Source organism: Caretta caretta, chromosome 4 (assembly GCF_965140235.1).
Source record: "Caretta caretta isolate rCarCar2 chromosome 4, rCarCar1.hap1, whole genome shotgun sequence".
Taxonomy (NCBI): domain Eukaryota; kingdom Metazoa; phylum Chordata; order Testudines; family Cheloniidae; genus Caretta; species Caretta caretta.
In genome coordinates, this window is record NC_134209.1 from 37,733,098 (window position 1) to 37,747,035 (window position 13,938).

At 41.9% G+C, this 13,938-nt stretch overlaps 2 protein-coding genes across 2 annotated transcripts in view; both read right to left on the reverse strand.

Moving 5' to 3' along the window:
• The window catches only part of LOC125635221 (alcohol dehydrogenase 1-like), a 32,170-nt gene extending 18,759 nt beyond the window's left edge, over positions 1-13,411 (reverse strand). Inside the window, exon 1 of the mRNA XM_048846620.2 lies at positions 13,249-13,411. Within this exon, the coding sequence (XP_048702577.1) occupies positions 13,249-13,266 (18 nt within the window). The 5' untranslated portion in view covers positions 13,267-13,411. The remainder of the gene's footprint in view (positions 1-13,248) is intronic.
• Positions 1,779-5,276, reverse strand: LOC125635219 (uncharacterized). Its single transcript, XM_048846615.2, has 2 exons — positions 2,904-5,276; positions 1,779-2,315 (listed from the first exon to the last, which is right to left on the reverse strand). The coding sequence occupies exons 1-2, from the start codon at positions 3,526-3,528 to the stop codon at positions 1,780-1,782; spliced, it is 1,161 nt and encodes a 386-aa protein (XP_048702572.2). The 5' UTR covers positions 3,529-5,276; the 3' UTR covers position 1,779.
• Positions 13,412-13,938: the final 527 nt, after the last annotated feature.

Consider the following 13,938-nt stretch of genomic DNA (forward strand, 5'->3'; position numbering starts at 1 on the left):
AGCCATGTATCAATCAGAGGCCACACTAACCTCCTTGTTCCAATAAGAACAATAACTTAGGTGCACCATTTCTTATTGGAACCCTCCGTGAAGTCCTGCCTGAAATACTCCTTGATGTAAAGCCACCCCCTTTGTTGATTTTAGCTCCCTGAAGCCAACCCTGTAAGCCGTGTCGTCAGTCGCCCCTGCCTCCGTCAGAGCAACGGCAGACAATCGTTCCGCGCCTTTTTTCTGTGCGGACGCCATACCAAGGCAAGCATGGAGGCCGCTCAGCTCACTTTGGCAATTAGGAGCACATTAAACACCACACGCATTATCCAGCAGTATATGCAGCACCAGAACCTGGCAAAGCGATCCCGGGCGAGGAGGCGATGTCAGCGCGGTCACGTGAGTGATCAGGACATGGACACAGATTTCTCTGAAAGCATGGGCCCTGACAATGCATGCATCATGGTGCTAATGGGGCAGGTTCATGCTGTGGAACGCCGATTCTGGGCTCGGGAAACAAGCACAGACTGGCGGGACCACATAATGTTTCAGGTCTGGGATGATTCCCAGTGGCTGCGAAACTTTCGCATGCGTAAGGGCACTTTCATGGAACTTTGTGACTTGCTTTCCCCTGCCCGAGGTGCATGAATACCAAGATGAGAGCAGCCCTCACAGTTGAGAAGCGAGTGGCGATAGCCCTGTGGAAGCTTGCAACGCCAGACAGCTACCGGTCAGTTGGGAATCAATTTGGAGTGGGCAAATCTACTGTGGGGGCTGCTGTGATGCAAGTAGCCCACGCAATCAAAGATCTGCTGATATCAAGGGTAGTGATCCTGGGAAATGTGCAGGTCATAGTGGATGGCTTTGCTTCAATGGGATTCCCTAACTGTGGTGGGGCCATAGACGGAACCCATATCCCTATCTTGGCACTGGAGCACCAAGCCGCCGAGTACATAAACCGCAAGGGGTACTTTTCAATAGTGCTGCAAGCTCTGGTGGATCACAAGGGACGTTTCACCAACATCAACGTGGGATGGCCGGGAAAGGTACATGACGCTCGCATCTTCAGGAACTCTGGTCTGTTTCAAAAGCTGCAGGAAGGGACTTTATTCCCAGACCAGAAAATAACTGTTGGGGATGTTGAAATGCCTATATGTATCCTTGGGGACCCAGCCTACCCCTTAATGCCATGGCTCATGAAGCCGTACACAGGCAGCCTGGACAGTAGTCAGGAGCTGTTCAACTACAGGCTGAGCAAGTGCAGAATGGTGGTAGAATGTGCATTTGGACGTTTAAAGGCGCGCTGGCGCAGTTTACTGACTCGCTTAGACCTCAGCAAAACCAATATTCCCACTGTTATTACTGCTTGCTGTGTGCTCCACAATATCTGTGAGAGTAAGGGGGAGACGTTTATGGCGGGGTGGGAGGTTGAGGGAAATCGCCTGGCTGCTGGTTATGCGCAGCCAGACACCAGGGTGGTTAGAAGAGCACAGGAGGGCGCGGTACGCATCAGAGAAGCTTTGAAAACCAGTTTCATGACTGGCCAGGCTACGGTGTGAAAGTTCTGTTTGTTTTTCCTTGATGAAACCCGGCGCCCTTTGGTTCACTCTACTTCCCTGTAAGCTAATCACCCTCCCCTCCTCACTTTGAGCACTGCTTGCAGAGGCAATAAAGTCATTGTTGCTTCACATTCATGCATTCTTTATTCATTCATCACACAAATAGGGGGATGACTACCAAGGTAGCCCAGGAGGGGTGGTGGAGGAGGGAAGGAAAATGCCACACAGCACTTTAAAAGTTTACAACTTTAAAATTTATTGAATGCCAGCCTTCTTTTTTTTGGGCAATCCTCTGTGGCGGAGTGGCTGGTTGGCGGTGGCCCCCCCACCGCTTTCTTGGGCATCTGGGTGTGGAGGCTATGGAACTTGGGGAGGAGGGCGGTTGGTTACACAGGGGCTGTAGTGGCAGTCTGTGCTCCAGCTGCCTTTGCTGCAGCTCAACCATACACTGGAGCATACTGGTTTGGTCCTCCAGCAGTCTGAGCATTGAATCCTGCCTCCTCTCATCACGCTGCCGCCATCTTTGAGCTTCAGCCCTGTCTTCAGCCCGCCACTTACTCTCTTCAGCCCTCCACCTCTCCTCCCGGTCATTTTGTGCTTTCCTGCACTCTGACATTATTTGCCTCCACGCATTCGTCTGTGCTCTGTCAGTGTGGGAGGACAGCATGAGCTCGGAGAACATTTCATCTTGAGTGTGTTTTTTTTTCTTTCTAATCTTCACTAGCCTCTGGGAAGGAGAAGATCCTGTGATCATTGAAACACATGCAGCTGGTGGAGAAAAAAAAAGGGACAGCGGTATTTAAAAAGACACATTTTATAAAACAGTGGCTAAACTCTTTCAGGGTAAATCTTGCTGTTAACATTACATGCATAGCACATGTGCTTTTGTTACAAGGTCGCATTTTGCCTCCCCCCACCGCGTGGCTACCCCCTCAACCCTCCCCCCTCCCCGTGGCTAACAGCAGGGAACATTTCTGTTCAGCCACAGGCAAACAGCCCAGCAGGAATGGGCTCCTCTGAGTGTCCCCTGAAGAAAAGCACTCTATTTCAACCAGGTGACCATGAATTATATCTCACTCTCCTGAGGATAACACAGAGAGATAAAGAACGGATGTTGTTTGAACGCCAGCAAACATACACTGCAATGCTTTGTTGTGCAATGATTCCCAAGTACGTGTTACTGGCCTGGAGTGGGAAAGTGTCCTACCATGAAGGACGCAATAAGGCTGCCCTCCCCAGAAACCTTTTGCAAAGGATTTGGGAGTACATCCAGGAGAGCCGCGAATGCTAGGGCAAAGTAATCCTTTCACATGCTTGCTTTTAAACCATGTATAGTATTTTAAAAGGTACACTCACCAGAGGTCCCTTCTCCGCCTGCTGGGTCCAGGAGGCAGCCTTGGGTGGGTTCGGGGGGTACTGGTTCCAGGTCCAGGGTGAGAAACAGTTCCTGGCTGTCGGGAAAACCGGTTTCTCCGCTTGCTTGCTGTGAGCTATCTACAACCTCATCATCATCATCATCTTCTTCGTCCCCAAAACCTGCTTCCATATTGCCTCCATCTCCATTGAAGGAGTCAAACAACACGGCTGGGGTAGTGGTGGCTGAATCCCCTAAAATGGCATGCAGCTCATCATAGAAGCGGCATGTTTGGGGCTCTGACCCGAAGCGGCCGTTCGCCTCTCTGGTTTTCTGGTAGGCTTGCCTCAGCTCCTTCAGTTTCATGCGGCACTGCTTTGGGTCCCTGTTATGGCCTCTGTCCTTCATGCCCTGGGAGATTTTGACAAAGGTTTTGGCATTTCGAAAACTGGAACGGATAGCACGGATTCCTCTCCCCAAACAGCGATCAGATCCCGTACCTCCCGTTCGGTCCATGCTGGAGCTCTTTTGTGATTCTGGGACTCCATCATGGTCACCTCTGCTGATGAGCTCTGCATGGTCACCTGCAGCTTGCCACGCTGGCCAAACAGTTACCAATTCTGCCATCTTTCTTTGGAAATTTTCAAGTGCACTGGTGGTCCCAAAAGGTAATCTTTAAAAGTAAAATCTCCCAAAGGATGTGATAAATGGAGCATTTTCTTAGCTAAAGGAATTTGCCAGAATCTGCTCAAGGTATCCAGCTCGGAGAACACTGTAGCTCCTTTCACTTTGGGGAGGAAGTCATCCAGTGGTGGGAGAATACATTTTTCTCTTGTAGCTGCTTCATTACGTCATTTAAGATCCACACAGATTCATATTTTTCCTTGTATTTTAATAACTGGTACCACTGAAACACAATATACTGTTGGCTCAGAGATTTTCTCAATCATATCAATCCATTCCAGTCTCTTTAATTCAGTTTCCACTTTATGAAGTAATAGAATCGGAATCCTGTGAGGTGTGTGCACGCTGTATGGGTCAGCATCGTCTCTTGAGGTTATTTGTACTGTAGATCCTTTCTAAAGTGAAATATTTCCATCGAGTTCCTCCACCCATCTCACTAGGCCCATCATGGCTGCTGGCGTGTGATCACGGCTGAGAAGGCTGCCGGCGGATGATCCGTTCATCACATACATTCTGAATGCATAACGTTTGTCTTAGGACTCGTCTCAGCTGTGTCAGGTGACTTCAGCTCTGGGAGGGGTTGAAGGCGATTGTTTGAAGAGAAACAGAAGGAAACAACAAAAACAACTTGGAATAATGGTGACCAAGCTACCAAATAGCACCTAGAAGGGGGGAATAATTAATTAATACCCTGCCCCTCCCTCTACTCCTTTCAGGGATGTGGGATGGCACATCCCGAGATTACAGCATCCTGGCTCGATCATGCAGGAAGGGTTGATGTTTTGTTTGCACCGTGCTGAGTGGCAGCTGGCACTGCGTGCTCGGCAGCAGCAGCCGAGCTCAAAGGCTAGAGGCAGCAGCACAATGAACAGTTTCGCTGTAATCACTTCTAATGATTCCCATGCATTTTCTGCAAGCACTTACTGCACAGGTTTCAATGAAGTGATTTAAAAGGAATAAAATTTCTCCTCCCCCACCCTTCCACCCCAGCTAGTGCATGACTTTCTGCATAAATGGAAAGTGCAACGGGTGGCAAGTAGCAGAGCAGGGAGGAAAGGTAACGCTGAAGAAGAGCTTCTTCTGTTCTGGGCATCTATAGTTGTAACTTGTGGATTCCTTTTGTGCAATGCAAGAAATGTCCAAGTTACTAGGGCATTGCAGTGCTTTGCAAGGAGATGTCTCAGGGCTGCTCTCAAACTTCATACACGAAGTATGGCTTTAGGACACAGAATCACTGTTGATTTTCATTATAGAAAGTTCCAGGCTATTTTCAATGAAAACGTAATGTCCCTTATAGTGTTCCTCATTTCAAGGTGTGTTGTCCCTCATTTTGAAGGTCACTGTCCCACATTTTAGAGTCTGCAGCTTCAGAGGTATGAGTTTGGCCTTCCAGGAGCTGGCAAACTCTAGTTGGGGTTTACATGTGTGTACAGTTATTGACTCTCGGTCAGATCCTGCATTCCTTTTTTTGCAATCAAAACTCCCAGTGAAGTCTCGAGTGTATATTGGTTTTGGGAATACTACCAGGAATGCAGGATTGAGTCATTCTGCATAAGTGAGAGGATACACTGAAAGAGGATATTATATAACAATTTTTCTAGTCCGTAGCACTCCTTTTTTCGCAGCTTCCTGTCTCAGAAGGCCTTCAACAAGATTTCTGAATATCTCCCAGTATTTTAGCATATACAAGATTGAGAGAAAAATCGCTCTTTTCCCTAGTAAGTAGTCTATGTTATATGGTTTCTTGTTTTGGCAGGAGGTATTTTTCCCCCAACTGTGATGTCATGGTGTGCAGGCTAGATCAAAATGCAGTAGCTTTTGCATTTTGTGAAAAAGATGCTGAGGTCATCATGATATCACCGAAGAATGAATTCCAGATTCATAGTCATTTGCTGAGAAAGCTTTGTCTTCCGCACAGACATATTTCACGCTTGAGGCTTTGATCTGTTTCTCCAGTATCCATATTTATGCAGCCTATAAACCCCACGCTTCTCTTTAAAAAATTGCATCCAAAAATACACACACACCCAGAGCTAACAAAACCCATGGTAAATATAACCAACTACTTAGCAACTAAATTGTATGTTGTCCTCCTTTCCTCCATATTTTGTTTATGTTTTAATTCTTTGGTAGGAACCTTGCAAAACATATTTGCAAAATACTAACCAAGTAAGTTAAAAACAACTCAGAACAAATTTTGTTGGCAAAATTATTCTTCAGCATGAGCAGTTCAGATACAGCTTCAGGATTCTTACTGTGGAACCCAGCCAAAATAATCCATTTTTAGATCCTATCCCTCTACTCCTTTTCATCATTTAAGAAACCAGGAATTTTATCTCATGTTTGTGAGGAGGCTCTCCCTCCAGTCCCACTTATTTATAATAGGGGGATATTAAAGGTTCTGATTTTCAATCCCTGACCTTGGCTCATTGGTGTACCATATGCATGTAATAGAGGTAGCCCTTTGTAAATGCAAACACTTGCACCCACATTAGAACAATTACAACACCTGGAGCAGCAAACCAGGAACCAAATTCAGTCCCCAAATGTATACTGTTTGATCCAAAACCATTGTTGCAACTCCCTCATGCCTTGTTCTGTTGGTTTTTTCTTGCTCACTGAGGGGGGCTCTTCCTCACTTGTAGTTTTTTGTTTGCTCACTTCCCGTTCTTTTCTTCCCACTTCTTTACTGTGTGTGTTGTTGTTCTGTTCTACCCTCTTAAAAGACCATTCCTCTGCCGCTGCTCTGCACATAGACCAGGGACTAGACACTAGAACAAAAGCTAGCCTTTTGTAAATCAGGTTAACTCTGCTCCTGGCTGCTCTTGCAGGGAAAGAACACCTTGCAAGGGCAGCATCTGGCGCCTCCTCTTGTGCTTGGGCGGCTCTGTCCTTGGGGGAATTTCTAAAATGAAAAGTGGTATGAGAAAATATGGAATTCCTCCATCAACTTTAGACCTTTATTAAATGAGGGGAAGACAGAAAAATAAAGATTGTTGACACTATTTGTATCAGGGTCAGTGAAACTGAAGTCAGAGGGACAAGATTCCCCGCAGGGACTGTTATTGACAGGACACCAGTAGAACAAGGAATGTGGGGAATTAGGTTGGAAGTAACTCAGTCACATGGACAGAGTAAGCCCTCAGCTTACATGAAAGTTCCACTTGTTCAATTTAATATGTGCTCAGCTTCATTGTTTGCTAACGAAGTATGGCATCAAAGCTGAGAGTTCTCTGCAGCGTAGCAGCTGGTAGCATGTGCCACAGAACTTGGTCTGAAGCCCCCCAGAGCCCTTGATTTTACAGTGATGGAAGGAGGAGTTTGAGCTGTACACAGACCTGGCTGTGCAGGAGGATGACAACAGCAGGAAAGCAAAAAAAAGTGTTAAGTTACCTTATTGGGAAACAAGGCAGAGGAGATTTGTACCACTCTGAAGCTCATCACTTCCCCAGGCCTCATAGCGATTCTAGGAGCCCTGGGGAACTACTGCTTCCAAAAGCACAACAAAACTGAGGAGTGACAGAGGTTCTTCAACAGAGACTAATGAGGGGCAGGGGATAGACCCACTATGTAATTGCCCTATGCATAATGGCTGCTACAAGCAATTTTGGGGAACTTGACAGACTCCCTGATTTGGGATGGGTCAGTCTGCAGCACTTGGGATCAGCACCTATGACAGGAGGTGCTCCGGCAAGGCAATCTCACAGACAGGCACGATAGTAATGTAGATCCACATTAGATTTGTGTGAATTATGGTTTTAAATTGAGTGGGGATATTAGCATGAGCAACAGGCCCAAAGCATGTGACCAAAAAGGAAGAGATCATGAGAAAGAAGATTGTATTAAACTTGTAGTGACCCTTGGAAATACCAGTGTTGTTTTAGCCCAAATCTTAAATAAGGTAATAGAAAAAAAAACATGGTTAATTGGGTACCAGGTACAATAATCAGGTACATAAATGCCTACATTTGGCCTTAGCTAAGGTCCAGTAATTGGCAATAACATGACTTGTTTTTAAGAGGAGTTACTTTTTTTTAATATACCCTTTAACAGAGTTCATTGCTAATAGCTGCCTGACCAAGTTGGAGCTAATTACTATGGGTCTAAGCACCCAGGACTTTAGCCTGTTTGTAAGTATCTTGATCAAATGCTTATAAATGTTTTGTTACTGTTTAGATGTAATAAATTGTTGCTTATTTAGAGCAATTTTATAAATACCATTTATTTATAAATCCTTTGGATTTAATAAAGGAATTTATGCTTACATTAGTATTGTGAATTAGTACCCTGAATAAATAATATTTCCAACAGAGGTTTACAGGGGGAATACAACGGAAACCTAAAGAGAAAGGATAAAAACCCTATCAGGCACAATAGCCACAGATATATGGTGCAGTGAGACAGTCACTCCTGTGTGGTCCCCTGATGAGAAGACCAAAATTATCTCAATCTATGTAACCAGCTGAGTCTGTGGTAAAAACGAGACTCCAGCTCAGCTATACATTAGCAGCTTCAGGCTGAAAGGAAGTGGGATGGGAGTCTGAACATCAATTCTTTGTTTTTAAAGTTTATACCAATGTTTGTAAAATAGGGAAGATGTATCATCATCAGTGGAACTGGCTTCACAGAGCCAGTGTTTCCAGAGGGACATTACTGATAAGACACCAATGGAATAGGGAATGCAGGCCGCGAGGCTGGAAGCAACTCAGCCACATGGACAGAACAGTCCACAGGGTTTAATAAAGTTACACCTGTTCATTTTAACCTGTATTCCACATCACACTTTATGAATGAAACAATATTAATGTGAAAAAGGAATGATCAAAAAAGTAACTCTGGACTTGACTTAGTCTAATCTAGGTTAGGTTATCCTTAGCACCACGTCTGAGAGTTGAGCATTTACCAGTCTGCAGGCTTCACATTTTTTAAATAGCAATTTCTTTATTTTTGTTTCTCCATTAAAAAAAAAAAATCCTGAAGGAAAACAAGCCTAAAAAAAGCAAACAAACGTTTCAGGTAGAGCTGGTGGAAATTTTTCTAACAAAAAGCTATTTGAAAAAAATATATATTTAAAATTTTTTGTGCAAAAAATTGTGAATAGTTCAAATCTTTCATAAAAAGTGTAAAAATTATTGAAAAAATTGAATGCAAATATTAAAATTACAATTTATTGTTTATCTATTTTCATAAAATGTTGATAAATTAATATTGCAAAAAAATGGTTCCATTTTGAAAGGAAAACAAGTTCAAGGGTTTGAATTTTTCCCCCACACTACTTTTAGATTTTTCTCTCAGGTTTAGTTTCAAGTTTGGATCTAGCTAATAAGACTAGACTGGCGGGGCTCAGGAAGTGCCATCGCATAGCTGTGGTGCAGTTGAGTGCCATACACCTACTGAATGGCTGCTCCTCTCATGCTGGTCTATCAGCAGGACTTTCCAGGCTCCATTTTGCTGACCCTGACGCTACTGAATGGCTAACACATGTGTGATGTCTATCTCAGCCCTTTAACATTTTTCTTCTTTGTTTTTCTTTTTAATTTGTTTTTCATCTTTATTGTACCACTTGTGCATTCACTAATAATGAAGCTTCTAGTATCTGAGTAGATGTGAGTCATTTAGTGGAAATACATTAATGTTAAAGTATTTTAATGTATGTGCAGTATGTTGAACCATTATAAAGAATGATTGAAGTGGAATATTCCCCCAAGATAACATATTTTCCTAAAATAAGACCTTCAAGTTAAATCCAGGATTCTTGCTACTTGAAATATATTTAAATATTTTAAATTAATTGCATTTAAAGGGGTCACTGAATTGCTTTTCTGCTGACATTTCCAGAACCATATTGCTGTAAATGATGAAAATTCATTCGAAAGAAAAATTGACAACCCTCCCCCCCAAAAAAAACAAAAACCCTTTCCTTTTTAAATTTAATCATTGTCTCTTGTTGGACTTTTAAAAGTGGAGTAGTCATACCTTAAAAGTTCATTCCATTGTAAAAGATTCTACCTGTAGGTGTGACTTTTAAAATGGGAAATGCCACTGGAACCAGGAATCGCTCTCAAAATTGTAGCTGGTTTAAAAAAAAAGGGGGAAAAAAACCTCATTTAATTAACATTTTCAAAATGTCAAACTTGTTTTAATTTGAAAGGTTTTGAAATGGATTTTTTCTTTTTATTAAAATCTGTCACAATTTTTTTAAATTTCTGAAGTGTTTACCCAAAGCATTATTCCAATTATCATTTAAAAGTTCATGGAAATGTATTGTTTACTGAAAAGGGGGTTTTCAGCAAATGAAAAATTTTGACTATTTTGACACTTCCTATTAAAAAGTCTAAATATCAGAAAGACATGACATTTTTGAGTGAAAAAAGAACATCTATGTCAAAAGATTACATGGATTTTTTTTTAAAAGAACTTTTCAGTGAAAAACTTGGTTTGGAAATAGTTACTAGCACCACTAAAAGTAAAATGGACTTTTTAAACATGCCCACTGTAAAAGCTAGGTCATGTAATTATAGAAAACACCACAATATTCAAAAATAAGCAACTTCAGCCCCGAGCGCACAAAGATTTAAGCACGTGCTTAACTTTACACACTGTGACTGGTCTCATAGAGTGCACTGGGACGATTCACATGGCACAATATTGCCACTGACATCAGTGGCAGCAGGATCAAGCCCACAGTCCACCAAGTTAAGCGCACACATGTTTTTGCAGGACTAGGCCTTTATATGTAATGCTGACAAGCTCATGCCAAGGCCTCCCCAAATCCTGACAAATGCACAGCTGAAAACCAGACTGGCTCAGCTGTATGTTAGTGTTGTTAAAAGAGATGTTAAGTTTATAAGAATGTCTTTAGACCTGATGAAATGTTTGCAGGATGTATTGATCTCACTTATAACCTCCATATCCCATGGTATAAAGTTATATTGAGTGTTTGCTTTGTGAATCTCCTGCGTAACTCAAACTGAAAAGAAGCATCAATTAATGTAAAGTGCTGGTCTTTCACACAAGAAGGCCTATTGAAACCAAATAAGCCACTGTGAAACATCAAAAGGCCAAAGACTTTGTTGATTGTGCCCCCTCTCACACACCCATCCATGAAGAAGAGATGGGCACAAACACTTGTCCCATGAGTTTGAACTCAAAGATATAAAAATCCCTGACCAGAAGGAACTGCATCACTGTGGTGCTTGGCATTCAGAGAGGGCAATGTTTCTAAACAGAAGCTTGGGATCCTCAAGCTGCTTAGCTTGGAGTAGCTCTCAAGAGCATAGAATGCTTGCATATCACAGCAGCTTCTATTACCTTTTGGAACCAAAGAGGTTAACTGATTTGTTCACCTGCTTTAACCTCGTAAATAACATTTCTTGTTTTAGTTAATAAACCTTTCGTTGGTTTATTATAGGATTGGCTAGAAGTATTGTCTTTTGGTGTGAGGTCTAAGGTGCAATTGACCTGGGGTAAGTGACTGGCCCTTTGGAACTGGGAGTGACCTGAATATTGCTTGTGATTTTTTTTAGTGAAAGGGACCATCTATCACAAAGGCAAGTTTGCCCGAGTGGCAATACAGACTGGGTTACGCCAGGAGACTATCTGTGACTCCATGGTTAGATTGCTGTAGCGCTTGGAGTTCATACTTCTTGGCTGGTGAAATCGAAGTGTAGAACTCCCAACCAATTTGGGATTTGAGTCCTTCTTCTTGACAGTCCGCCCTGAGGTTGTCACTCATGCTAGTCAGCTACTCCAGCCGGCTTGACAAATGCAAAAGGATTTTATCATCAGAGCAGTGAGAAAATACCAATTTTTGCTTAACAAAAGTACAAAATAAGAACATTTCCAATTAGTAATAAATCCTATTATCTGAACAAAAAAAATTAAGTTAGACAAAATAATAGCCGAGTGCAACAAAATAGTCCAGCCCCAGCACATTGACTCAAGATGGGAATGACTGTAATCCTTTATAGGGACAAACTTAATAAAAATGCTCCATGAGGTCTGCAAATTCACATGTCAGACATAAGGATGTCCAACATCAATTTACAGTGGAGATCAAAGATCACATTTTAAAGAGATACAGGACACGAGTGGGGAAAAAGAAAAAGCTTGTACATTTTGGTCTTACATAGTATTCCATTTACCATGTGGCGATACGGATTTCACAATCTGTAAAGGACAAAGTCCTGCATAGTTTATGGATAGAAATGTAGCTGAAACCTCCAAACTATGAATTACAAATTCCTAACACAAACAAATATATCTCAACCCAATTCTTTCTGTATAAGTACATAAGGCTCCCTCTGAAGAAGTTCCACTGAGTTCAGTGGAAGCCCTAGGCATGCACTCACCCATTGGATTATTGTAGGAACCATTAGAACTCCCAGCACAAGCTGGGGGTCACACAGTCAGATGCTTCAGAACATCTCCAACTTTCTACAAGTCTTGGGGCAAAATTTCTGTTGCAATGTAGTAACCCTTCTTTATACACAATCTGGCTGGACATAGAACAAAAAAATATAGCCTCAACAGAACTTTCTTAATGAGTGCATCAGTGATGTATATTCTTCCTTTAGGTGTTTCATCTGGCAGAGCTCATGTTCATCTATCAAAATCCAGTATTCTTATATCAAGGTTTTTTAGTCCCTTTGATTAAATGTAGGAAACCAAATCTATCAATGACATCTACAACAGCATGGAAACTACAAGAGCCTAGTAGAGGTGTAAATACTCATTTTTATTTATCTTTGGTGAAATTATAAATTTTACAAATTAAATATTGAACAGGAAAATATTCAATAAATGATTTTGATCAGTAGATAATATTTACACATTAAGTTTCCCAAAGCAACCATAATTTAGCCCTATTTTGCATATGGTATATATTGCAGTATTTCAGAGTAGCAGCCGTGTTAATCTGTATTCGCAAAAAGAAAAGGAGTACTTGTGGCACCTTAGACACTAACAAATTTATTTGAGCATAAGTGAGCTGTAGCTCACGAAAGCTTATGCTGAAATTTGTTAGTCTCTAATGTGCCCCAAGTACTCCTTTTCTTATTGCAGTATTTGTTGTTCATCGTCATTTATTTAAGATATGTATTCACCGTGGTTAAGTTACAAGTGCTGTGTACATTTTGGTTCTGAATGGACATTTCTACAGTTACATTAGCAAACTTAAGACTCCATAAACTTGGTCTTGATTTTTTGTATTTAATTTTTTTAAAAAGGAAGACAAAATAGAAAAACACTATCCATATGCCCACAGCTTAAAGCACTTTGGAATCTTTCAGGACGAAAGTTATAAATGTATCATTTAATAAGCACTTAACAAAAAATGAACCCGAAATGTATTCAGCTAAACAACCTGATACAAAATAAATGCACAAACGATAGGGTTTCATTTTGATTTTGCTGCTATGCCTTGATAGGGCATGTTCGAAAAGCAAAGTTCTGCATTTAAACTTTGTTGCTCATTTTCAGCACAGTGCTTATATTCTTGAGCAGCACAACAAACACTCCATACCATGTTTATGCCAAACATTATTTAAGAGTTTTATGAATTATTAAAATATTAAGAGTCACAAATTTAAAAACAACAATTCTGTACCAGTTTCTTTATCATCTGCAATGAGGAGAACTTTCTAAAATAAATTGCTTGCTTACTTTGCCTGAAGTGCTCATGCTGACTGTCTCTTTCACAGCTTGCTAACGCTAGTTTCTTGCTCCAGAAGTTTAGTCAGCTGTTGAGGATTCCTCTTGCTGATAGTCTGTCCTGCTGGATAAATAGATTCAAAGTTGTTCCTGCAATGTGCAGCAATGAATACGTTACTTGGGGCCTTTTAACCAAGCCTGTTTGTGCCCTAACCCCACCCCTCAAACATCCAAAGCACTGAACAGAAAAACTAAACCACTCCTCTAATGAACGCCTACCTCCGCTGAACTTTTGTAACATTAAACAATTAGAAGTGAGCTGACCTGGTAGTCTACTGTATTATTACAGTGCATTTATACAGTGCCACAAACATACATGGCGATTTACAATAAATAGGGCATGCCAGATAAAGAACAGTGTGCTTGTCCTTATGAGTGGGAGGCAGATGTAAGCCCAGTGAAGTACAAGGCATACAGCTGCACAGGGGAAATCAGAATTCAGATCTCTAGCACCTCTCTCACTCCTGGTCTAGCAAAGGCTTTGATAAGCACCAACAAGGCAACACCACACTCCTCTCATTACAGAGATGCAGTGAGCTGGGAAAAGGAAAGTAGGGATTGCTCTCAGGCAACCCAGTCTGACTCCCAGGGTGGGTACTGACGAGGACCAAAGGGATCATCACCAGGCCTGGTCAGCCAGGA